Source organism: Haliotis cracherodii, unplaced genomic scaffold, assembly GCF_022045235.1.
Source record: "Haliotis cracherodii isolate W230 unplaced genomic scaffold, xgHalCrac1.p SCAF_1, whole genome shotgun sequence".
NCBI classification, from domain to species: domain Eukaryota; kingdom Metazoa; phylum Mollusca; class Gastropoda; order Lepetellida; family Haliotidae; genus Haliotis; species Haliotis cracherodii.
Window position 1 is genome coordinate 26,358,786 of NW_027266264.1, and position 27,813 is coordinate 26,386,598.

At 41.2% G+C, this 27,813-nt stretch overlaps 1 protein-coding gene across 1 annotated transcript in view; it reads left to right on the plus strand.

Moving 5' to 3' along the window:
* LOC139475131 (potassium channel subfamily T member 2-like) overlaps nucleotides 1-25,699 on the plus strand; it is a 46,025-nt gene extending 20,326 nt beyond the window's left edge. The window contains exons 12-29 of the mRNA XM_071258393.1: nucleotides 1,541-1,567; nucleotides 4,329-4,465; nucleotides 5,003-5,066; nucleotides 6,456-6,564; nucleotides 7,363-7,471; nucleotides 8,381-8,530; nucleotides 10,431-10,630; nucleotides 11,387-11,678; nucleotides 13,111-13,216; nucleotides 14,719-14,891; nucleotides 15,952-16,023; nucleotides 16,501-16,635; nucleotides 17,480-17,591; nucleotides 18,097-18,201; nucleotides 19,888-19,971; nucleotides 20,421-20,558; nucleotides 21,014-21,246; nucleotides 23,507-25,699. Coding sequence (XP_071114494.1) covers nucleotides 1,541-1,567; nucleotides 4,329-4,465; nucleotides 5,003-5,066; nucleotides 6,456-6,564; nucleotides 7,363-7,471; nucleotides 8,381-8,530; nucleotides 10,431-10,630; nucleotides 11,387-11,678; nucleotides 13,111-13,216; nucleotides 14,719-14,891; nucleotides 15,952-16,023; nucleotides 16,501-16,635; nucleotides 17,480-17,591; nucleotides 18,097-18,201; nucleotides 19,888-19,971; nucleotides 20,421-20,558; nucleotides 21,014-21,246; nucleotides 23,507-23,924 — 2,664 coding nt within the window. The 3' untranslated portion in view covers nucleotides 23,925-25,699. The remainder of the gene's footprint in view (nucleotides 1-1,540; nucleotides 1,568-4,328; nucleotides 4,466-5,002; nucleotides 5,067-6,455; nucleotides 6,565-7,362; nucleotides 7,472-8,380; nucleotides 8,531-10,430; nucleotides 10,631-11,386; nucleotides 11,679-13,110; nucleotides 13,217-14,718; nucleotides 14,892-15,951; nucleotides 16,024-16,500; nucleotides 16,636-17,479; nucleotides 17,592-18,096; nucleotides 18,202-19,887; nucleotides 19,972-20,420; nucleotides 20,559-21,013; nucleotides 21,247-23,506) is intronic.
* The last annotated feature ends 2,114 nt before the right edge of the window (nucleotides 25,700-27,813 follow it).

The window sequence follows — 27,813 nt, forward strand, 5'->3', positions numbered from 1 at the left end:
TGCCTGATGCATGATCTCGTTGAGACACATGACCATTAAGACAGGACAGTTCCCCTCAAATATGTTGTAGACAGAGAAAACCTTGCAAATATTTTTGTAGTTATGATGCCTTTTTTTTATTAATGTTTATCATGTTGTTGATATTTATATCCCATGTGTATGAAAACTTGCATGATGCATGATTTTGTTTTTGCATGTGTTTTGGATGATATGTCTTGTATGGGTGAATGCATGACCTGTGCATGATGTTCATGGCCGCATCAGCCGTGATCCAGTCATTGAGGCTATCACCGTAAGCACCGTAGGGGAATCCGGGTTAGAATCGGTTACCAGCAGCATGTGCTGGTCATAAGAGGTGTCTTACTAGTAGAGCAGGTGGTTATACTCGGTGACTTGGTCGATAGCGTGTCAACTTACCCGACAGAATTGATCATTGCCCATTATATTAAACACTGGAAAGTCTGGTCCAGATAATATACAAGCTGTCGTCACATTGCCAGTGAGGTGTTCAACATCTGACACACACATTTTCTTTATCAAGGAGGTGGCATAGGTGGCCCAGTTGCTGTGCTGCCAGGAAGCCATGTTCATTGTTCGAATCCCATATTCACCCCGATTAGGATCCCGGATAGTCAGCAACTTTATCATGTTTTGTGTTTGTATTTACAAGATTGTAGATTCTTCTCCCTCATTACTGTCGGTTCAGTCAGATAGCCTAGTGGTTAAAGCATTCCCTCGTCACGCCAAAGACCCGGGTTCAATTCTCAACATGAGTACAATGTGTGAAGCCCATTTCTGGTGTCCCCTGCCATGATATTGCTGGAATATTGCTGACGGCCGTGTAAAACCATACTCACTCATTAACTCATTCCTGTTGAACAGACGTCACTCAACCACTTGATTCAAAACTAACTGGGATTTTTAGTTAGGTCAGGTGACATTTACCCACTGCTTGTCATAGGGGCAACAGACCCGTGAAGATACGGGGTAGAATAGGTCTTAAGCAACCCATTCTTGCCGTCAAAATGCAACTATGATTGTTATAATAGACGACTAACAGGATCAGGTGGTCAGGCTCGCTGACTTGGTTGATGCTTGTCATCGTATACCAGCTTCGTGGATCGATGCTCATGAAGTCAATCACTGGATTGTCTGGTCCAGACGCGATTATTTACAGACAGATGTCACATAGCTGGGATATTGCTGAGTGTGGCGTTAAACAACAAACAAACATCATAGGTGCATCATGGGTGGATCAGCTTTTTAGCGACTGACGCAGTGGTGCTGTAATATATGGCAGACTGGTTCTCATGCCAGGTAATAGTTCTGTTTGAAAAGCTGAAAAGTTATACATGAATATGATTAACATTTCAAAAGGACTTTCTTGAATTTTATAAATGTAAAATTACACTTATTGAATAATGAAGTAGATATAGTTTTAATAATGGTGTAGATAAAAACAGGAAGTAATTAATTTAGCACTTTGTTTGCTAGAATCTTTCCATGCTAAGGACATTTTTTCTCACATTTTGTTTGCTAGAAGATGCCTGGACACAAGCACCGCCAGGTGACATGTCTGCCCTCCCTTATGTTACAAAGTAATCCATACCCTACGACATTCTCTGACCTAGTCACCTTTCACACTTTGACATGTGCTTCACCTTTGACCTAGATGTGTTTTCAACAGTGTACATTGGCTTTAATGATGCATAGTCCTTTCCTTTGGTTAAAGTATGATGGTCTATGTCCTGCATGGATTAAAGAACTGCTTGCATCCGCAACCCTCCTCCATTCCACTCCGCTCGGCCCCGCCCTCTCCACTCCACTCCACTCCACTCCACTCCGCTCCACTCCGCTCCACTCCACTCCGCTCCGCTCCACTCCGCTCCACTCCACTCCACTCCACTCCACTCTGCCTGCTCCACTCAGCTCCACATGTCTCTGCTCCATTCCACTACACTCTGCCCCACACCGCTCCATTCCACTCCACTTTGCCTCACTCCACTCCACCACACACTGCTCCACTCCACTCCACTCCACTCCACTCCGCTCCGCTCCACTCCACTCCGCTCCACTCCACTCTGCCTGCTCCACTCAGCTCCACATGTCTCTGCTCCATTCCACTACACTCTGCCCCACACCGCTCCATTCCACTCCACTTTGCCTCACTCCACTCCACCACACACTGCTCCACTCCACTCCACTCCACTCCGCTCCACTCCGCTCCACTCCGCTCCACTCCACTCCACTCCACTCCACTCCATCCAACACACCCATGTCTCACTGTAAAACATGTCAATTTGGGAAGTATTTGCAACATCAGCTCACCCACCCACATGTGCACTGCAGCATCAACCCCTATTTGTTCCCCTCACCCCCTCACAATTACACCACATTAACTGCACCAATTTAGGATAAAGAAAGTGAAGATTCTTTTGTCGTTAAATGCATGAAGTCTCTTAATTACAGTTCTCTGTTGGCAGCTGTCAGCCATGTTTTTCCATATGTATGCACTTTCTCACAGTTCTTCTGGAGTACATTATATGCATGATTGTGTGTAAATGCCTTGGCCTGCAATTCATCCATATATTACACTGCATGTAAATGTTGTACAGGGGTGTATCTAGGATTCCAAACCAATTCCAAGCAAATTGTGCAAAATTGGATTTTCTAAAAGTTATTGTTCTTTACTTTAACATTCGATATGTGTATTTACATTTAATTCAATAATGACTCTTCTTCTTTATTGGTCCTAGTATCAGTGAAATACAAGGCCATATATTTGTTGTAGCTATATTAACATGAATTAGAAATTTCAATGACAATTGCTGCAGACTTGGGGCCAAATATCGGCCTCTTAGCAGTTCAAGATAGACCCCTGTAATGCTGTAGTTTTCATATATAGAATAATGTGCAGTGATATTCAAACTTCAGTAATTATCTGTTTTTATTACTATTACTGCATATATATTAGACAGGCATGTACAGAGGACCTAGTGCTACGTAGGCTGCATAGTGCATACAATGTTGTGTTAGTTTTTGTGTTTTATTAAAATTCTTCTCATGTTGTGAGCTTCTTAATTTAAATGTTTAACAATATTGCTGCTTAAGATAAAACACTGTCTCATGACGTTTTTTCCTTGAGATATTAATTAATTTTGGTCAGTGAATGTATGTGGCAGATCAGATGCTCATATTTATGTCAACATGGATTTTAAGAGGAAATTAAAGGTATAATTTATTTAGTTTGGGCCATGTACCATGTACCATGACACGATCTTAGTGCTGCAACTGTCTTAAGTCTATGCTTAAACACAGACTTACAACAGTCTTAATGCTGAGAATGACTTTTGGAATGAGACCCATCACAAATGAAAGAGCAAAAGCAATACATTGTTCAAGCAGGAAGTCAGTCTTGTGTTATGTCCTATATGTAATAGATACCAAACCACAGAAAATCTCATGAAAATAAGCACACTTCATCAGACTTGAGGGGCAGTTTGGGTATTTGGGTAGTCTAGAGGTTAAAGTGTTCGCTCGTCATGCCAAAAACCCGGGTTCGATTCCTCACGTGGGTACAACATGTGAAGCCCAATTTTGGTGTCCCCTGACGTGATCTTGCTGGAATATTGCTAAAAGCGGCATAAAACCATTCTCACTCACTCACTCACTCACTCACTCACTCACTCACTTAATAAGTAAGGTTTGTGGTCATTCACATTTGTACCTGTGACATCTTTGGGTATGTAGGTGCAGCACACCATGAATTACAGGGTAGGGCAGAATGTAGAGTTAAAATCACTGCTATGAAGGAGAGAGCAGTATGTACTTGATGTGGGATGGTTGTTTATACGGAACTGAGCTGAGCATCTTCTGTAATATGAGAGATTAAACAAAATTCAAATTTAGTGTATAATTGATGAAAGCAGATTTCCACATGTTAAAGGAAGTGCGACATTTCTTTTCTTCAGAATATGTAATTACTGACTTCTCCCTCAAAACTGTAGTTTCTAAGTCTTATATCGTATGTCTGAAATACTGTTACAGAAGTTCTGCAATTTTAATATTCTTTCTTTTGGAGGATATCTGTAATATTAACCAGTTGATCTGCCAATAGGACCCTAGTGCCTGGGCACATCAAGGGAGGTAACTTTGTGTGACACTAAGTAACTTTAAAACTATGACACAGTGTTATTTATCTTGTAAATTCAGTTGTTCTATTTGTGATGTTACGAATGAGGGTTGAAATCCCAACTATTTTGCTGCATAAGGTTTTGGTTTTAAATTCTTGAAGGAGTTGAACTAAGGGAGATAACTCTCTGTCACAGGAACACATGGTGATACTGCTGAGCCCTAGGGAGCTGGACAACAGCATGCAGGTTATACTGAAGGACCCCAAGTGGACCCACAGGGTCATCTACATGAGGGGCAGTCCACTCAAAGACTTGGATCTCAAAAGATGCCGGTAACGTTTTAGTCGGCAGGAACTGCATTGACAAACAGAACATATCGTTTTGTTGGTAGTGATCCGACACAGTTTCCCACAAAACTTACTTACAGATTTAAGGCCCTGTTGGGATTCCGGGGTAGAACTGTCTCCAGCAACCTATGCTGGATGTAAGAGTGACTTAATGTATTAGGTGGTCGGACTCAGTGACTTGGTAGTTATTGTATCATATCTTGTACTATTTACAGGCCATCGGCATATAGCTGGAATTTTGTTGAGTGCAGTGTTAAACAACAAACACTCACAGGCTGAAATTTAAGGTCAGATCTTGGATTATGAAATAAAAATATATATGATAACATGTCAAGGGGACATCTTGACCAGATTTTGAACATCATTCCCAGGTCAAAGGTTGCATTTGAACAAATTTTATTTACCTCAAGATGGAGAAGTCACCGGAGCTCCTATCATAAACGTGCACAGGACTCAAGATGTATCTACTTTTATAATTTGAAAATATTTCACATTTTTCATGCTTTTGAAAATTTGTTTTAGGATCCATCAAGCTGATGCCTGTTTTTTCCTGGCTCCAAGATCTGCCGTCAACAAAGCCAAAGCGGTATGTTGATAATTTTAGCAAAGAAATACTGATTGTACTTTAAATGGTAGTTTCATCAGATTTTGTACATTTCTTATGATAAATTAGAACAAAGAAGTTTTATCATCATCATCATCATCATCATCATCATCATCATCATCATCATCATATGTCAGTATACATTCAATATAGTCACACCACTGAGAGAGACCGTTGTGACACTCTATTAATTTGACTGTGCACATTAAGATGCATTGAGCATGTAAAACAATGTTAAATTGGAATTGTTTTGAACTGTGGCATTACATCAATGAGTTTTAAGATCATTATCACATTAGATTATCAATAGTTTCAACAGAGATAATAGAAAGCTGATATTCACAACCTTCTTGGCCATTACTGAAGGTGAAGCTACTGGCAATATATAATATTGCGACAGAGTTGGATAATATACTATTAATACATATACAGTCAAGTCTCGTTAATTCAACAATTGGCTTTATCCGACACAAATGATGGGAACCGATTAAATCAGTGCTATTTAGATCCGTTAATCCGACCTTCTCGCACTCCGACTCCGACACACCTAATTTGCAAAAAATTGCTGAAATCACTCATTAATCAGTCTCGTTAATCTAACACAGTGATCAGCGTACTCCGTGGTCATCTGCCCGCGATTACACAGCCCTGTGTTTTGATGAGAGACGAGTTGACGAGTAGCTGCATATTTCAACGGCTGCAGATAAACCTGCTTAACAATAAACAATTACTGCTTTAAATAAACAAAACAGGATTAATCACATGCCTAGATTACCTCAATATCATTGATATCGGATACACGTTCTCACTACCACTGAGGACATCCCATTATAGGTCACGTCAGAATGACCTTTCGCGAACTTTGACCAATTTCATCGACCAATGAAATTACTAACATCAAGTCGATATTATCCATTACGAAAGCAGCTTTCTTAGGCATTGCGACACTAGTTTCAAATTGGTAACTTCCATTCCAGACTATGCTTTAAAAAGTATTTTGAATCAGTCATACAGTCCGTAAAGTACTTTTGTGTTAAACTTTAGAGTTTGCATGATTAGAAAACATATTCTGCTAACAATGTAACACAACAATATGAATATTTTATTTTTTTATTACAACATGTTTGAATTGTTATCTATCGATCACGAATGTTGATACTAAATAATTTCGTTTATCGGACATACTCACTAATCAGACATCATCATATGCAACCAACAATGTCGGATTGATGGGACTTGACTGTATAATATTGCAATAGAGTTGGATAATACACTACCCCCAGTTGTCCGACATGTTGCTTTATGTGGATGAATACATCTTGTACATGGACTACATGTTCCGTGCCTATGAAATGTTTTGTCAACCTTCAGGATCAACACACAATTCTCCGGTCATGGGCAGTTAAAGACTTTGCACCCAACTGTAAACAGTACATCCAGCTCTTCAAAGCCAAGAACAAGATGCATGTCAAGTTTGCTGGTGGGTTCATTCTAATATTAGAAGTAGAGGTGTGTAGATTTACTTGATCAACTTTGTACCGCCTCCGTGGTCTAATGGTAGAGTGTCCGCCGGAGAGCAGAAGTCAAGGGTTCGATCCCCAGATCCTACTTTGTACCCACCGGGCCCAAGTACCTGAGTTACCAGTCCCAGCCCTACTATCTATACTGTTAATCTTGAAATTAATGAGTCTCCAAATTAATATGACTGGTGACCCCTAGCCAAAAATGTGACTCAATATCAATGCGACTCCCCCCACCCCATCCCAAGTGGAATGATACATATCGTTACCTTAATCCAGTCAAACAGCAAATAGCATCGCTTATTAGCGCTAAGTAGAGCACTTCCGTAAAAACAATAAACAGCGTTTTCCTAAAAACAACACACAGTTTATATATTTACTCTGTTGACTGACATTAAGGAAGCTCAAAAGGTAATAAAATAATTGAATCAACAACAGTTCACTGATTGGTATGCGGAGAAGTTGGTAGAACTCTTGACCCCAGCAGTGATAACTCACCGGATGCCCATTGTGTAATTCCTATTCTTTGAATGACATTGTTATATACTTGTTACTGTTCATTAAACAGTGTTTGTGTTTATATTCAAATTGGTATTTCCACTATCCAAAGTGTGCAGTGAAGCCATCTTATTGTTGATAGTCATTTGGGGACATAAATGTGAAGTTATTAATGCGAGCAAAGACCGCTAGCATTTTTCGCATTTAATTTATGCTCACGTTTATTTCAAGATTTACGGTACACTGTATGATTGTTTCAGAGCACTTAGTGTGTGAGGATGAGTTCAAGTACGCCCTCCTAGCCAACAACTGTCTGTACCCTGGCCTGTCCACCCTGGTCTCACTCCTGGTGCATACCTCCAGTGGCATGTGAGTCCCCTACATACTCCCACGTCACACAGCAACAGGGGTTGCATTGTAGGCATTCTTCCACCTAGGGGAAAGGGACTTTAGGAATGGTGCTGTCCGTCCGTCACGTTTCGTTTCCGGAGCAGAACTCAAAAATCATATCTTAAACAAACTTGGCACATAGATAGGTCTAGTGGAGAACTGGTGCCTTTTGATAGTTCAGGATTTGTGAAAAAATTATTTTTTGAGTTTCAGAGGCAATGACTTTTACTCAAACTGAAAATGGTGGAAGTGCTCATCACATCTTGAAAACCATACAATATTTCTTCACCAAATTTGGCTCAAAGATAGGTCTAGTGTAAACTGGTGCCTTTTGATTGTTCAGGATTTTTGTAAAAGAATTACTTTTTGAGTTACCATAGCAATGACTGACTGAAAATGGCGGATGTGCTCAAATCCGGATCAGATCTTGAAAACTGACGATATTTCTTGCCTTGCACACCACCAGATATGTCATATTGGCAGGGGATAGGAGTATTTCATGCTTGTTTTTTCAAGGAAATAACTTACTAGGATTCTAAACTAATTCATAATGCCCTTGGCAAGCAAATTGGCAAAACATTTATTTGTCTACAATTGGATCAATATTGCTTTTTAATTCCAAAGTATTTTAACATTTACTTCGCACTGCATTCAGTGCAGATCACCTCTACAAAGCCATAACTTTAGGTATACTGTATTAACATGAACAGGGAAAGGTTAAATTCCAATTTGGTCATTTTTATGGATATTTTTTGCCACTGACTTGGGGCCAAATATCAACCCCTGTGTAAGTCTAGATAAATCCCTGATAGTATTTACAGGGTTAGAAAGATTTCGGAATACGTTGTGGGGAAGATGAAGCAGTTGATGATGTTGCTTGTGTTGCAGCGAGGGGGACATCGCCTCGGAGACGTGGCAGCAGGTGTACGGGCGTCATGCAGGTAACGAGATCTACCACATCCAGGTGCAGAAGAGCATCTTCTTCAGTCAGTACAGCGGGACGAAGTTCACTGAGGCCTCCGCTGATGCACACCAGAGGTCAGTTTCCTAATACAGAAATGAGAAATGGATGGTCTGTTAATTTAAGCTGCTTATAGCTGTAGTCTGGCAATATCATGGCTGGGACACCTAGAATGTGCTTTGCATATTGTAGCCATGCCAGGAATCTAATCTAATTCTGAAACCACTTGTCTACCCAAAGCAACCAATTGAACAACATGGATACCTTTGACATTGTGACCGCCTCAGTGGTGTTGTGGAAGAGTGTCCGCCCAGAGAGCAGGTTCGATCCCCAGCCGAGTCATACCAATAGACGTTAAAAGATGGTACTTGTTGTTACCCTGTTTAGCACTCGGCATTAAGGGGCGAAAACAAGGACTGGTCGGCATCGGAGTCAGTATACTGTGTCTCAGTGGGGTATTCGTGTTAAACTGTGGCATGGTATCTCAGTGGACTAGCACTATTAATCAGCATCAGTCCGGACTAGTACCAGCAGCACACACGCACACACATGGTTATATAAGTGAAAAAATCTTGACCACGATGTAAACCCCATTTCACTTCACTTCACTTTGACATTGGAGGGTTCAGATTGATGTTGTCAACTTTAAAGTTAACTGTCACAGATAGTCTGCAGGCGACATGCCTATAACTAATTTATTACCGAAAGTAATAACAAGCAGTTTTTACATCAGCACACACTTTCAGCATGTGCTGCAACACATTGTTCAGTTATGTTTTATCAAATAGTTTCAGGAATTTATTATTTTACCATATCCTGACTCATACTAATTTATGCTATTTTCCAAAGGAAGTTATAGAATCAATTGTGTCGCTTCACAGGGCTAAGGCATCAGTGTATCTGTACACGTAATGTATCGTAAGATTCAGAAATTCTGTGTATTTGATTCAAAATAATATTTTTAATATGTGATTTCAACCTTATCCTGTTAATTGGTATTTGCCTTACTAAAGACTTGGTAAATACCAGTTAACTGATCCTAGGGTGATATTTCTCATATTATAAAACCCTCATGATGAAACCACTATAATCTGCTCAGTACTCTTGTTTAGTTTCAATCCAGTCTACCATAAGTGTAATTGATTTGATTAGTAGAAGAAGAAAAAGTTTGGCATGAAGGACTTGATCCCTTATACAGAACCATATACCCAGAGCAAGTAGGTGATACAATGCATGGATACACAAATACATAAATACATACTCACAAGGACTCTGTTAGTTCATTACAACTGATTGTCATTTTTCATAAGCATATTCTAAGTAATGTGATAAATCTTTTAATGAATGTTTATTGTTAGTGCCCCAAAGTTGACTTAAGGGTATTTAAGCTAGGATATTTTGAGAAACTTTCCAGCAGATAAATTTCCTAAGATCTTCATAATATAAACAATTCAAAAGAAAGTGGAATTTTTCCTCTTATCCGTAATTGCAAACTGGACACATTTCTTAGTGTTCTATCGGGGGCACGGGTGGCCCAGTCGTCTAAGGCGCCTCAATTCACTGTGCAGAGTTGCGTCCCTTTGGCCCGCCAGAAACCTATGATTGTTGGTTTGCCCCGACTATGTTTCTTGGTTTGTCAGCACCATACCTGTGCTATGGGGTTTCACCAATGTGGTAAATGTCTGAGACCTGCCTCACTTCAGGCTTTCCTCCCACATTAAGCTGACATGCTGTGATATACCGGTAACTGGAAAATTGCTCAAAGTGGTGTTAAACACAACTCACTCACTCACTCTTAGTGTTCTATCAATGGCCAAATATCTGATGAGCAGGACACCAGCAATGGGACGATACCAACACATGTTAGGAATCAAGCCCCCAGCAGCATGGTACCAACAAGGACATTAGACACTTGCCATTCAGTGTCTTTTAGAGATTACTTTTCATATTCTATATAAGTTGGCCTTTGTCTCTCAGGTTCGGTGTGGCTCTGCTGGCCGTCCTGGACCCGACAGAGAAGGAGCCCAAGCTGTTGCTGAACCCAGGCCCCAAGCACATCCTGAAGAAGACGGACTACTGCTTCTACATGAGCGTCACCAAGGAGGAGTACTCCCGTATCAACCCAGAGGCCGTGGAACAAGAGGTGCCCAAGTCAGAGAGAGTTGCCAAGAACCTGGGTACTTACATACACTTCTCAGATAGTCCTTGTGAATATGTGAATGTCGTTTTTATCCACCCAGATAGAAAAACGTTGGGATATGGCGATCATCATGTCTGCCTGCCTGTTAGCTGTCCGTTTTCTGAACTCCAAAACTGTTAAATATATCTTGTTGAAACTTTCTATATAGATCAGTCTATTGGTGAACTGGTGCCTTTTGATGATTTGTGATTTTTTTATATTTTTGTTCTATTTTTTTCATGATTACATGATGTCTCCGGAGCAGTACTCCAAAACTGTTGAATTTTTCTAGATGAAACTTGCTATACAGATCAGTCTGGGGGTGAACTGGTCTTGAAATTGTTCTTAGGTAGTAAAGGTGGCCCACTTGTCTAAGACACCACAGTTCCCTGTGTAAAGTTGCATCCCTTAGGCAGGCTAAAATTCTAGAATCATGGGTTGGACTCCTGGAATTGCCTTGACTAAGATTCTCGGTTTGTAAGCACCATTCTGATCGTTCATAAGAATTGTGAACACTTAAGACCTGCATCACTTTCTTCCCACATTAAGCTGACATGCTGTGATAAATTATGATACCGTTCAAAGCAGCGTTAAACACAACTCTACTATTCTTCCACATTAAGCTACTGTGCCTGACATTACTGAGATTCTGTTAGTGACGTTCAATCCAGCTCACTCACTCACTCTCTGGGATTATGCCCCTGAATGAGGTAGATAATCTTGAATCTTGACAAATTCAATCCTCCATCAACAGAACAAATAGCACTGGCCCTACAGAAGTACCAGAAGGAGGAGGAAGAGGATGACGATGGTGAGAGTGTGTTCGACACCATCACCAGCCTAATGGGCCAGGAGATAACAAAACTCATTCAAAATAAGAAAGAGAACAAAAACAACAATGAAAGCAGTGATGACTTTATAAATGTGGAGAAGACTCCTGATGTTATTAACATCAATGAAACACCACAGGATACACTGGATGGCGTGTCCCACCGGACAGGATCCGGCAAGGTGCTGCAGTTCTACAGTGACATGGGGCAGGAGAGGTGAGCTTCAACACCAACAGACTTGGCAGAAGTGTCTTTTGATATCAAATATATCAACACAAGTTGATAAAACATTCTGAGGCTTGCCAAGGATTTTTGCCACTTATATCAACGAGTGTTGATATATTTCATATCAAAAGACATGAGGGTGAGATTTTATTTATCATCCAACATCATTCTTCCAACTTTTTCAATTTGTAGACAATAATTAGCAGTGTCTTCAGTGTAAAAAGTACTGCTTACAGCTTCAGTAGCAGAGCCATTAGTGATGTCATTTGATTGTGACGTCATGGTAACCAGTGATGTCACAATGGTCTGCAAAACATTGTGATGTAATTTCATTGCAGCAATATCTACAGTGTAGATATCGCTTGTTCTCACCAAACAGATATCTCCTGTGGGAGCCAGAAAATAACAATCATTTCAAGAAAGGTTAACTACAGAGCAAAGGATATGACATCAGCTGTAAAACTGCAAGAAATATGTTTGTAGTCATTATGTAATCAACAGTAAGTTGATTAGGTCAATATGCATCTGTCTGTTAAGTATGATGTTATATTGTTTGATAGGCATTACTTAGAAGTTGGCGGATGACAAAGTAGACACAATTTATGGATAACAACTTCTTTAATACCGTAGAGGCGACATTTAGGTATAGATCCTTATACTGTTGTCAAGCAGGACTGATTAGTTTGAAGTTGTTATCCATTAATTGTGTCTACTTTATGATGTTATAGTTTATGTATACTATTCACCTAAATTAATAAAAACATCAACATTGTACTTATTTGGTATCAGCTTAATTTTGAAATCGACCAACTGAATTTACAAAGTTTGTATGCTGATGATTGATACTGAACTTAGCTAGTGTCCAGACTGGAACTTTGATACACATTATGGATTTAGAACGATTGTCCTCACTAGTCCTCCATCTGTAGCCAGTCCTGCTTGAACAAGACAAAAATGTTCACTATGTTTACATTTTCCATGCACTTTTTTTCAGTTCAATTTTGTTACAAATTAAAGAATTGAGAAAAGGTTCAGAATTAAAGCCTCAGATGCTGACTAGCATTACTGGATTTTTCCTTGTCCTCAGCACAGCTTAGTAGTTTCTGGCTAGTGGACTAGAAGTTTCTGGCTGGTGGACTAGTAGTTTCTGGCTAGTGGACTAGTAGTTTCTGGCTAGTGGACTAGTAGTTTCTGGCTAGTGGACTAGTAGTTTCTGGCTAGTGGACTCGTAGTTTTCAAAGGTTGTAGGGATGTTGTATATAAACACAGACCAACCTATCAGTCCTTATAAGGGTGATCAACAGACACATGATGATGGCTGCAACACATACCACCAGTTGAGCACACATACAGGAGGTTTTTTTGGTAATCGTTCCTTGCATATTTTGTTCACATTATTCTGACTCAATAAAGTCTGTTCCAGGTTTACAATAGGTGTTCCTCCTATTACGATGTACGTTGGGTCTCGGCGAACACTGTGTCATATTGTTGAGGGGTCAAGGCCATTCTGCTGCCTCAAGTGGGGAACTGTGAGTTTCTTTCATTTGCTCCATAACATGATATAAAACCCATTCTTTAGCAAACCGACCTCTGTGTGGAAGCCACCCTTTAACAAACCGACCTCTATAATAACCCCATCCTTTTACAAACCCACCTCTGTAACAACCCCATCCTTTAACAAACCCACCTCTATAACAACCCCATCCTTTAACAAACCCACCTCTGTAACAACCCCATCCTTTAACAAACCCACCTCTGTAACAACCCCATCCTTTTACAAACCCACCTCTACAACAACCCCATCCTTTAACAAACCCACCTCTATAACAAACCCACCTCTATAACAACCCCATCCTTTAACAAACCCACCTCTATAACAACCCCATCCTTTTACAAACCCACCTCTGTAACAGCCCCATCCTTTAACAAACCCACCTCTATAACAACCCCATCCTTTAACAAACCCACCTCTACAACAACCCCATCCTTTAACAAACCCACCTCTGTAACAACCCCATCCTTTAACAAACCCACCTCTACAACAACCCCATCCTTTAACAAACCCACCTCTATAACAACCCCATCCTTTAACAAACCCACCTCCATAACAACCCCATCCTTTAACAAACCCACCTCTGTAACAACCCCATCCTTTTACAAACCCACCTCTATAACAACCCCATCCTTTAACAAACCCACCTCCATAACAACCCCATCCTTTAACAAACCCACCTCCATAACAACCCCATCCTTTAACAAACCCACCTCTGTAACAACCCCATCCTTTTACAAACCCACCTCTATAACAAACCCTTCCTTTAACAAACCCACCTCCATAACAACCCCATCCTTTAACAAACCCACCTCTATAACAACCCCATCCTTTAACCTCTATAACAACCCCATCCTTTCACAAACCCAAAGACTGATCACTGATCCTCCAGCTGTTTGTTCATGATTACACTGTTCAGGCTCAGTTGTAGGCCCATGACAGACAGTGTCCATCAGTATTTTTAAAGAGAGAATAGGTCCACATCAGACCCATGCTTGTAAAAGAGACCTAATTTGAGGATCTGTTTTCACTGTGTGTCCTGGCAGAATATTTGTCATTGTATCGGGGCGGTCGGGTAGCCTAGTGGTTAAAGCGTTCGTTCGTCACGCCGAAGACCCGGGTTCGATTCCTCACATGGGTACAATGTGTGAAGCCCATTTCTGGTGTCCCCCGCCGTGATATTGCTGTAATATTGCTAAAAGCGGCGTAAAACCATATTCAGTCAGTCAGTGTCATTGTATCCCCTCATTGTATGACTTATTGCTCATACTGTCAACCACTGGTTTGCCTGACCAGGATGTTAACAATATTGGAATATTGCTAACTATGGCTTAAGGCATCATTTCTTCCCACCTTCAGCTGCCACTTCCTAGTGTCTTCACACATTTCTGCTTCAAGCCTATGTTCTCTTCTCCACATGGGTACAAAACTTACGTGACTGGAAATTGTAAATATTCCAACGCATCTGTGCTGTTTCAGTCGTGTGAGCACTGTAGCTACAAGACGGCCAATGACGATCGCTGGCACAATCAACTGATCATCCTGGCTGCAGAGCAGGCGAGTAGCGGCATCTACCACTTCATCGTCCCGCTGCGATCCAACTTCATCAGCATGAATGGCCTTAGCCCCATCATCCTCCTTGTTGAAGAAGAGTAAGTAGATTGCCCTCCAACTCTAGGTGAAATACAAGATACTTGTAAAGAAAGAGTGAGTGAGTACGTTTTTACGCCGCTTTTAGCAATATTCCAGCAATATCAAGGCGGGGGACACCAGAAAGGGGCTTCACACATTGTACCCATGTTGGGAATCGAACCCGGGTCGTTGGGAATCGAACCCGGGTCTTCGGCATGACGAGCGAATGCTTTAACCACTAGGCTACCTGACCGCCCCTGTAAAGAAAGATTAGACCATTCTATTTACAGACAAGTCTATCCTGAGCTGTTATTGTATATCTAGCTCGCATGACTGAGAGTCAAATGAGCTTATGTCATGGCTGTAAACATATTCTCAGAACCCACTGGACCATTGAAACTGACACTGATACTAATGATGGCACCTCAATTTGCTCACAAACTTCAAATCCAATTTTCAATATGGCCACCATATGGTATCTATATTTTTTGTCCAATTTGTGACTCATTCTAAAATAAGTCGAACAGAATGGAATTTGGTGTATATGTTGTGTGTTTTATGCCATTGCAGCCAGATTATTGATTTGGCATTAAAAGCATTTTATAATGCCAGTGATTTCAGACCTCCAATATTGTTGTTTTTGTACAAGCTACTGTCTTTCATTTGATTGTGTCAGATCTTATCGTCAGTCATCCAATATGTGGGTTCAACCTTAACAGCTAAAAGCATTGGCTGTTGAGAAATAAATATTAGGGGACACAGGTGGCACAGTCGTCTAAGGAGAGTTGCGTCCCTTAGGTGTGCCAGAATCCTGTGTTTGTGGATTATGTTTCTAGGCTGTGTTTGGTGGGTGCGTGTATTTACTGGTAGGTTTCTTTGTGTCTGCACCTTACACATGCTTGTGGGTTTCACCAAAGTGGCACATGTCTAAGACTTGCATCACTTCATGCTTTCCACCCACAACAATCTTAGATGCTGTGATTTAATTTTTTTTAAATTTCAAACCAGAGTTTAAACACAACTCACTCACTCAAATTAATATTGACTTTGGCATAATGTATGTGATGATGTTTATTTCAGACCCAGCAAAATATTTCTTGAGACAATATCAAAATTTCCGTTAGTGTACTGGATGAAGGGACGGATTACAAGGTATGTATCGTTGTGCTGATGTGATCAAATTTTTGCACAAAAGTCAAACAAGGGCATCACTTGTACTCATCCCTTATTACAACATTTATATTTTTGTCAATTCCACGCAAACTAGTCTAAAAACCATTCTTATATTTTGCCACAAACATTTCCATGGTTTACTGGATTAAAGCATCTGGCTGGAGAGCGGAAGGCCAGTGATTCCAATCCCAGCCACTGGTACTCGGCATTATTAAGGGGATAAAACAGCACCAGCTTGCTCAGAGTCAGTATGCTGTGCTTGAGGCATGGTATCTCAGTGGGTTAGCTCTATAAACCTGGTATTAGTCTAGACTACATCTCTATAAAAGTACCATAATCCTGAAAGTGACATTAAACCCCATCTAACCTCCACAAGTCATCTGATACACAGTGATACCTGTTTCACATGTTTGAGCAAAATTCATAGAACAAGACATATTTTCCAAATTGTTTCAGTGTTGATGACTTGCTGCAAGCTGGTATCAACAAAGCCAGCCACCTGGTGGTTGTGAACAGAACTCCCAACCAGAAGGAAGGGGAGGAAACTCTGTGTGATGCTCAGACCATTGTGGCTGTGCAGACAATATTCAGGTATGGAGACCATCCACAAAAGTAAAACAGAGACATCGTCAGATAATGGCACTTTTATCAGTCTCTGTTTTCATTGTCTTGACTCCTAAGTATTTCATGCTGTTATGTCCGACTAGCATACAGAGATTGTATCACTTGTTATGGTGTGTGTTCCCGCTCGCACGTTCTTGTCGGGGCAGTGTTATAGAACCTTTAGTTCGCTGATTAACACCATCTCCCTCATGTATGTCTCATGGCTGTAGTCTCTTACAGGCTAGGGCATCAGCACCCCACCATCCAACCGTGGGATAAATGCATACTGTGAGATAGGATTATTTATAAAAAACATACATTTAACAATACATATTCAATGCAATATTTGAATACTTATCCTATCTCACATGCTTTATGCTCTCTCGACTATCCCCGTATCACAGCTCCTCTAGACTGTTAGCTCTGTGATAGAGATGTGGCAGGGGTAATCACGTGATCAGGTCGTGTAGGTCGCTATGCATGGGATTACAGTACGTGACCTATTTGTTTGGGCCGTGACCATGGGGATGCTAGGTGGTGTTCGGGTGAACTGTTTTTAAGAAGCTGGAAACTTTGTTCAGGCAGATTTCCACATCGGATGGAAAGAAGAAATGCATAGTGTGAGATAGGATAAGTATATAAATATACAATTTATTGTAAAATTTACAATAACCGCCTCTGATTGGAACACCTGATTTGACAGCCATAACATTGTTGAAAGTTAGAGTGGTTAAATCTACACAAAACCAAGCTCTTCAGTGAAAACTCAGTATGTCTTCCTCCTAATTATGCTGAGATTGTAATGATAATATGTACTCTTCTCCTTTTATAGGCTATTTCCAAATGCCAACATTATTACTGAGCTGAATCAAGCCAATAATATGAGGTTCATGCAGTTCCGTGCCCATGATATATACTCCCAGAGAGTCTCACGTCTTGAACAGGTAGGTGGTGTGGGAAATATTCCACTGGAGGTGGGGAAGTGATGTAGACAATCTTGCTTATAATTACTGACCAGTTTCAGAAGTCATAGGCCTTACAGCAAACAAGCAGGTCAAGTCAATTTTCAATTGCTGTTTGAGGTTTGGTGAGGTCACTTGGATTGTATCCGTTGCATACATTGCCCAATATCCTTGTGATTGACTGAAGACGATGGACCAACAACTGTCCTGATGGGGGGCCATCGGATAGCCTAGTGGTTAAGGCGTTTGCTCGTCACGCCAAAGACCCGTGTTTGATGCCCGACATGGGTACAACGTGTGAAGCCCATTTCTGGTGTCCCCCGCCATGATATTACTGGAATATTGCTAAAAGCGGCATAAAACTATACTCACTCACTCACTATGTCCAGAGGGATCAGTTATGCAGCCAATGTGCATGCTGTTTGATTGACATGCCTGAAGATGCTGGACGATGACCACAGCTTGAAACCTGTTCTTGTTATTACAGAAGCTGAAGCAGACGATGGGGTCGAACATGAGCCACATCTTCCGACTTCCGTTTGCTGCTGGGCAGGTGTTCAGTGCCAGTATGTTGGACACATTGCTATACCAGGTATACCCAACTCCAGAGATAATGCCAGGCCCGAGACTGTGGGATGCATCCTAACTTAATTATAATCACAAGTTGTGTGTGTAAAATCGCGAAGAAAAATAATCTAAGTCACATTTCACAGTGCACAATATTTTTATATACTGGAACTATACTCTGCAAAACAAGAAACGCAAAAGTGATTTTCGATGTATATGTTATTCATCATATCAATTATCAACAGATGGTAATCAGCTGTTGCTTAAGATGATTCTCCAGTTTGCAGTCAGCTGTTCCATTGGACTTCCGTCAGTCGTGGCATGTTTTCGCTGTTCACTTGATGTCAGATTGTAATAGCATAAAAAAAGAATACCCAAAGCTTTTATAGCCCCACAAATCATATTGCACATGCATGTCATGTTAGTGTGTTTCGGCACCAGGCTCTCACATGATTGTGTTTTTGCGATTTTTCCATCTTTTCACCAAATTTCTGCCGTACCTCATTTCTGTTGTATTCACATCAACACAAATCAATCCCAATCCATGCAGAAGTAACCAATTCATTTTTGGTATCAATTTTGTAAGGATGTCGGCAACACTCTGTCAGATATTTACGATTTTACTACTTTTGCATTATGTTTTTTGCAGAGTATATTAGTGCAAGTAAATGAATCACAAAGTAGTTTGTCTTTAGTAAAGTAATTGTGAAGTCTAGTTTGATTCTCACAAATGTTATTTTCACTACTAAAACGAAAGTGAATGATTTCAAGGAAATTCCTGCAATATATTTAGAAACATCAATCTGCTTATAACCAGAATCAATGTCAGTATGTACTGACAGTATGTTAAAAAAAACACATCTATGATCTTCGCTATGACTATGAATGGAAATCTCCCCTTTCTAGAACTCAGAGTAGGGACCTCCTCTCATTTATACATTTCTGGCAAGATCTCTGCAACATGCACAAGGCACTCCTTGGGGTACAATTGTTTTTTAGTAAGAATTGACTAATATGGATGTGACTTGGCAGATGTCATGCCCTGATGGCAAGGATCGTTGCTGATGTTTTTGGTCATTGGTTAACATGGTCCAGAGTTATTTACAGGCTGTTGTGCTATAGCTGACTGATGGCACTCACTCACTCACTCACTCACTCACTCACTCACTCACTCACTCACTCACTCAGGTTAGAGCAATTGGAATTGGGTTAAGTAATGTGACCTTCCCCTTCAGCTGTCAGTTATCTACCCTTATGTTCCCCTGTATTTGTATGACAAGTGGAATTACCGTATATGACGTAAAAAGCGCCAACGGCGACATATGCTAATATATTGGCTTGTGAACAATCCCAATTAGCACCCCTTCCAATTGATAAATGTACACAAAACTTATTTATTCGTGTATAATACGCACTTGTGTGTTATATGCACCCATTATTAGGGGCAATTAAATTCTGGAAAAATATATCTGTCGTGTACACTTTTCTTATGTATCATTTCAGGCTGTCAACATAAATCATGAAATTTATTATCTTTCAACTCTTTTTTTTTTTCACCCTATTTCTAATTTTGTGAGCGCCCTGGGCGCTTATTACGTCGAATACGGTAAATTTGGTTTTGATATATATGAACATTACAGCCATGGTATAAAAGAATATGCCGACCTGTCTTTGTCCATAGGAAATGTAACCTTTTTTATTGCATTTTCAGACCTTCGTGAAAGGCTACCTGATCACATTTGTGAGATTGTTGCTGGGCATCGATGCAGAGGAGAACTCCGGACATCTCTCTAGCGTGAGTTTGATATTGAATGTTTCATCTTTCTAAGAGGCTCATATCTCTCATATGATCAATATTCAAAAGCATTATTTCTGGATCATAAATTATTTCTTTTTGGCTTAAACTCTACCTCTAGAATACAACAGCCTTTGTCTCCTGTTTAGGAGACTCCACAAGAAAAAAAATTTTTTGAGTGTGGTACGTGAAACATGTCCTGCCATGATATTGCTGAAATATTGCCAAAAGTGGCGCAATACCATACTCACTCACTCACACACTCACTCACTTTATTCTTTTACTTGTTCAATGTCATAACTAACAAGCCTCAGTTTCCAAGGTGCCATTTATCATGAATAATACATATACAAATTATTGTTGCTACAAATCCAGTTCTTATTGAAGTATTTTGATGAAAACCTTTCTCTAAATTTTGTATGTTACTGATAATGAACTGATAATTTCAGATTCGAGTTCGGCACACCACTGTGACACGGTTCCCAACATATGGAGAATTATACCAAGGCTTGTGTACAGCCACAGGGGAAATCCCCATTGCTATTTATAGAACAGAGAGACAGAAGACAAAGGATGACATTTCGGACGTAAGTTACATTGATACTGGAAGCCACATATCTTTTTACATTGATTAAATGATTGCACTTAATATTTTGCAGACTTATGATGGATAACTGTTGTTTGTTGTTTAACGCCACACTCAACAATATTTCTGCTATATGAATAATCGAGTCTGGACCAGACAATCCAGTGATTGATATCATGAGCATCAATCCACGCAAGGAGACGATGACATGCATTAACCAAGTCAGCAAGCCTGACCACCCGATCCCATTAGTCGCATCTTACGACAAACATAGTCGCCTCTTACAGCAAGCATTGGTTGCTGAAGACCAATTCTAACCCGGATCTTCACGGGTCGGCCCTGAGAAGAGAATAAGAACAAACCTATACACAAGTAGAGAAGGGAAGTGTATTTCAGTTGCTGTCATGTTTGATTCCTCCAAACTACATGTAAATCTGAAATCTTTCTGTCTTTCAGACTAGCTCAAACAGTTGCACAAGAAAGTTGAGTCATTCAAGCCACAAGAATCCCTTTGTTGGATTCCAACACTCAGACCACTTGAACCTTGCTGATGTCATCAGGAATCGGCTGAAGAGTCTTGACCTCAGTCAAGATGATTACTGTGAGAGAAGCATCAGATCCACCTCCATGATCTCCTACACCATCGCTAACCCCTCCCCTAAACGCCGACTCAAAGTAGGAGATATAGTGTGAGTATGACCTCCTTCACCATCGCTAACCCCTCCCCTAAACGCCGACTCAAAGTAGGGGATATAGTGTGAGTATGACCTCCTTCACCATCGCTAACCCCTCCCCTAAACGCCGATTCAAAGTAGGGGATATAGTGTGAGTATGGCCTCCTACACCATCGCTAACACTTCCCCTAAACGCCGACTCAAAGTAGGGGATATAGTGTGAGTATGACCTCCTACACCATCGCTAACCCCTCCCCTAAACGCCGATTCAAAGTAGGGGATATAGTGTGAGTATGACCTCCTACACCATCGTTAACCCTTCCCCTAAGCGCCAACTCAAAGTAGGGGATATAGTGTGAGTATGACCTCCTACACCATCGCAAACCCCTCTCCTAAATGCCAACTCAAAGTAGGGGATATAGTGTGAGTATGACCTCCTACACCATCGCTAACCCTTCCCTTAAACGCCGATTCAAAGTAGGGGATATAGTGTGAGTATGGCCTCCTACACCATCGCTAACCCCTCCCCTAAACGCCGATTCAAAGTAGGGGATATAGTGGGAGTATGGCCTCCTACACCATCGCTAACACTTCCCCTAAACGCCGACTCAAAGTAGGGGATATAGTGTGAGTATGACCTCCTACACCATCGCTAACCCCTCCCCTAAACGCCGACTCAAAGTAGGAGATATAGTGTGAGTATGACCTCCTTCACCATCGCTAACCCCTCCCCTAAACGCCGACTCAAAGTAGGGGATATAGTGTGAGTATGACCTCCTTCACCATCGCTAACCCCTCCCCTAAACGCCGATTCAAAGTAGGGGATATAGTGTGAGTATGGCCTCCTACACCATCGCTAACACTTCCCCTAAACGCCGACTCAAAGTAGGGGATATAGTGTGAGTATGACCTCCTACACCATCGCTAACCCCTCCCCTAAACGCCGATTCAAAGTAGGGGATATAGTGTGAGTATGACCTCCTACACCATCGTTAACCCTTCCCCTAAGCGCCAACTCAAAGTAGGGGATATAGTGTGAGTATGACCTCCTACACCATCGCAAACCCCTCTCCTAAATGCCAACTCAAAGTAGGGGATATAGTGTGAGTATGACCTCCTACACCATCGCTAACCCTTCCCTTAAACGCCGATTCAAAGTAGGGGATATAGTGTGAGTATGGCCTCCTACACCATCGCTAACCCCTCCCCTAAACGCCGATTCAAAGTAGGGGATATAGTGGGAGTATGGCCTCCTACACCATCGCTAACACTTCCCCTAAACGCCGACTCAAAGTAGGGGATATAGTGTGAGTATGACCTCCTACACCATCGCTAACCCCTCCCCTAAACGCCGACTCAAGGTAGGGGATATAGTGTGAGTATGACCTCCTGCACCATCGCTAACCCTTCCCATAAACGCCGCCTCAAAGTAGGGGATATAGTGTGAGTATGACCTCCTGCATCATCGCTAACCCTTCCCTTAAAAGCCGACTCAAAGTAGTGGATATAGTGTGAGTATGACCTCCTACACCATCACTAACCCTTCCCTTAAATGCCGCCTAAAAGTAGGGGATATAGTGTGAGTATGACCTCCTGCACCATCGCTAACCCTTCCCCTAAACGCCGACTCAAAGTAGGGTATATAGTGTGAGTATGACCTCCTACACCATCGCTAACCCTTCCCTTAAAAGCCGACTCAAAGTAGGGGATATAGTGTGAGTATGACCTCCTACACCATCACTAACCCTTCCCTTAAACGCCGCCTCAAAGTAGGGGATATAGTGTATGACCTCCTACACCATCGCTAACTTTTTTCCTAAAGGTTGCCAGTAGTGTTACAATTTATCCTTGGTGTGATCGCATGTGTTGTGATCCCTTGGCAGGTCACTAGTCAACCTCCCATTCCGTTGACCGCCTCTGTGGTCAAGTTGGTAGAGCTGAATCCTCTCAGAGAACGGAAAATTGTTTTTTCAATCTCCTGGCCAGATTATACCAAATGACATTAAGAGATGGTACTAGTGGCTACCCTGCATGGCACTCAGCACTATGGGGATAAAACATGGACTGGTTGGTATGGAATCAGTATGCTGTGTCTGAGTAGTGTATCCATGGTATCTCAGTGGACCAGCACCAAATAGTACAAGCAGCCACATCTATACATGCATGGATGGCACTTTATGAGTGTGACAATCTTGAACATGACGTTAAACCCCATTCACCTCTTCTCTAATTCTGTTGTATTAACTGCATCTTTCTTTTTTTCTGGCTTCCCCAGGTATGTGATACAGCCCAGTTCTATGGTAGCTATTCCCAACATTCAAAAGTGGCGACCGCGTGCTCACAGCTACAGCGGGCCCATGAGGCCTGCAGACAAGATGGCTGATGGGAGACGAGGCTCCTTCGGTACTCCGGCAGCCGAACCCCACTCTGCCAGCATCGTCCTAGACAAGCCAGTCATTACACCAATACTCAAGTCCTCTCTAGTCACACCAGTAACCGACCCCACCAAACTGTACAGACCTACATGTAAGCCCTCATCACCACGGCTACCAACACGATTTGAACCTCTGAATCGAGGCGATGACATTCCTTCACCCATACAAAAGAACCACAATACAAATCCCATCATAACTGTAACAACGACTGGAAATCGGAAATATGAAGTGCAGAAAGTGTCAGATGAAGATGTGTAATAAGACGAAGCAAGGGGAGATGACTCATGTTCAAGGATGCGCACTGCGGTTTATTAAGAAGACGAATCTGATGTTTATGTGACCTTTTGAAACAGAAGTGTGGAGTCACAAATAAATATCAGATCATGACATCGCCCTGAAAGACAATAAAATTGGCTTTTGACTGTTTATGTGCAGAATCAATACGTACAAGGATCAAAGGATCTCTGGATGAAGACTGAAACCACAAATAATACTCAACATGCGATTTAAGTCATGACTGGCCACACATACTGCTGTGAGCTATCCCTTTTGGAGCTGGCCATTTTTGGCAGTGCCAAGGACTTGGACATCATGTTGATTGTATGCTGCTGAAGATTACGACCATCTAAATTTATATTTTATACCATTCCATGAACATTCAGATGACATATGCTTGCCAGTATTTGCTGTTACTTTCTGTTGTGTTTGTGTTTTTGTTCATTTGGAAAATGGTAAATGTTCCTAGTTTAGCTCTTGCTCAGAGAAGAGCCTGGAAAGTGACCGACAGTTGCCTATCTGGTCATGACTTGTGAAGTGTTGGTACTGGTGAGTTCCATCGAAGAGTCAGCATGGTCACGTTCAATCTCAGATCAGATCTTAGTTCTCAGTGCTGCTAAACAAAGATCTCAGGACATCCCAGTATGGGTCACCTCAGAACGACCTTTCATCCGGCTAAGCAGAGCTTGAGATCAGAAAAGTGACAGACGGAATGTGTTTTCTAATCATGCAACCTTGAAAAGTTTAGCACAGGGTACTGCTAATGACAGTTTCGGGCTTTACACCTGAATCCGTCAAAATCATTGTGGACCTCGCTTTAATGGTATAAACACTTGAACGGAAGAGACTTTGCATTGCCCGTGGGAAGTACTGCCTTACATTCTCGGACATTTATTAGACAAACCAGAATGTTCTTTTGTTCAGTTTTCAAATTTTGCATAGAGAACAAAATATTTTCCATGCACACTTGCCAGTTTGAAACGAGTGCCACAGAGCTTGAAAAACTGCTTTCTGATTGGCTAATGGCGACTTCTTGTTGGTCATTTATGGGTTGGATCTAGGTTCTAAAGGTCGTTCCTACATGACCTATAATGTAATGTCCTTAGATCTTTGTTTAGTGGTAGCGAGAACTAATATAAGATCTGATTTTAATGAAATTATATACATTTTGCCTTCAGTGAGGAATCAGTCAACAGAAACCTAAACTACATTTTGTTGCTTCAAGATATCTTGTAGGAGTGTTGTCCTGTTCATGTTTCAGTGTAAAGAACGCCAATGTACTTACTTTTAGAGCCTTTTCTTGCATACAAACATTGTGATATTGCTGTATGTACGAATCCTAGAACAAGTACAACGAATGTTACTGGTGCGATATATGTTAACTCCTGGTTGTATATCATTATTTGACAACCACATCTTCCTTATCAGGTTATATCTGTAATAACATTAGTCTGTTTGATGTTCTGTTTGAATTTCAGATATTAACTTTATAAGATCCCAATCATTCCTAATTGTGTGAGTTGCACTTGCTCTTCGTCAACACCAGTCGTCATCACTGATTTTCAGTGATCCATTTTGTCACCACTTATTTTCAGTGATCCATTTCTGTCATCACTGATTTTCAGTGATCCATTTTGTCATCATTGATCTTCAGTGATCCATTTTGTCATCACTAATTTTCAGTGATCCATTCATCTAATTTTCACCTGTATTTTACCTTATAAGTCCAATGGAATCGTTTTTCCAGGGATAATCAAGACTGTGTTTGTGTTATATATTTCTGCATGAAAACACAGGTACATGTTTCTGGTCAATGAGGGATCGCCTTTCAGAGTACATTGGATGTATATCCTGATATGCCTGTCGCGTCTGCTCATGCTACTGTTGGCTACACGCCTGTGTGTACTGCACACGCATTTCATGAACAAGATGGTACTTGGTGCTGCTTTAAGGAGACACTAGGGGAAAGTACCTATTTTCTTGAGTTTAGTACACACTTTTTTTCCAAAATATACAGCTTTATTGAGGGATGTGCATGCCAAAGTGAGTCTCGATGGGTTTTTTACCCAAAGGCAAAGTGCGCATGTGACAATGGAAATACCATATCAACAAAGTGTTCATTGTATATCTGGACTATCTGGACTGGACTATATCTGTAATCTATTTTACTGATTTTATTCAAAATTTTCCTGAACATTGTTTACAATAGTTTCAGTGAAATTGTGTGTGAACTGATTGATAGATTGCAGCAACTCACTGTTATTTACAGCAACCACATTCAGATTTCTACTGTCATCAGAATGTAAAGTACTGATGCATGAATATATATCCTCAGCTTCAGGCTCTATGTGAAGGTAATGTCGTGCCCATTGCTCTGTGTAATTGCTAACAATTTCTTTGTCGGAATGCTCTCCTCTGTTATGCAGTATCTTGTGTCTCAAGTTTCCCATGATAAATACCCTGGAACCATTTGTTGGCATGGAAAGCTTTGGTTTGTACCAGAGATAAGATCTCTGGAGGAAGTGATGTTACTTCTGTTATGAGGCTATTGTGGTAAATGGACCCAGGGTGTTTATGAAGATGAAATAGAGATATGATGCACTGGATTATGCAGGATGAGGGAATGCTTTGGTGAACATACTTAGCTGCAATAATGGAAGAGTTCTGGTTCTTGTGTTATTAGTATTGGGATACATTCAAAGCAATCTATTTATTTCATTCATATATGGACTGCCTCTATGGTCTAGTGGTAGAGGGGTGGTCGGGTAGCCTAGTGGTTAAAGCATGGCTCGTCACGCCAAAGACCCAGTTCGATTCCCTACATGGGTACAATGTGTGAAGCCCATTTCTGGTGTCCCCCGCTGTGATATTGCTAAAAGCAGCATAAAACCATACTCACTCACTCACTCTAGTGGTAGAGCAGAAGGTCTGGGATTGGAACAACGGCAGCGTAAATGATGGTACCTCTTGTTACCCTCCTGGCACTCGGCATTAAGTCAAGTGAACACTGGACTTGCCTTTTAGAAGAGATCTCTCACGAAAATAATTTTGCTTTATTGCATTAAATAAGAAACAAATCAATTTACACTTTTAATAACAAATAATGAATCGAGGGCGTGGGGTAGCCTAGTGGTTAAAGCGTTTGCTCCCCCACCCATGCTGGTGTTGATTTCCCACATGGGTACAATGTGTGAAGCCCATTTCTGGTGTCTCCCCTGCCTGATATTGCTGGAATATTGCTAAAAGCAGCGTAAAACTCCCTCACAAATAATGGAAGTGAGGCACGTTCATCAAGAGAGGCACATGCTCCTATCTTCTTGGCCTATAGGGTAGCCTAGTGGTTAAAGCGTTCACTCGTCACGCCGCAGACCTGGGTTCGATTCCCGACATGGGTACAATGTGTGAAGCCCGCAGTGATATTGCTGGAATATTGCTAAAAGCGGCGTAAAACCATACTCACTCACTCACTTGGCCTATAGTTAATAAAGCAGTCATAATTTCCAAGAGTGCAAGACACAAGATAACCGATAACCAACTGGTCTATTAGGATTTCATGCAGAAACATCCATGCTGTATAGAATTGCGAAGCACAAATCCAAGTACAAAACATCCATTGGTTTGGTCCAGCAGACTAGTCCTCTATACTATACAGCAGATCTACACTTTGTATGTAGCATCTTATCACAGTCATTACCACATAGGGTTAGAATAGGCCTTCAGCAACCCATGCTTACAATAGCAGGCGACTATGCTTGTTGTTAGAGGCGACTAACAAGTTCGTGTGGTCAGGCTCGCTGACTTGGTTGATGCACGTATCACAATTGGGGCATCGATGCTTATGATATCAATCACTGGATTGCCTGGTCCAGAC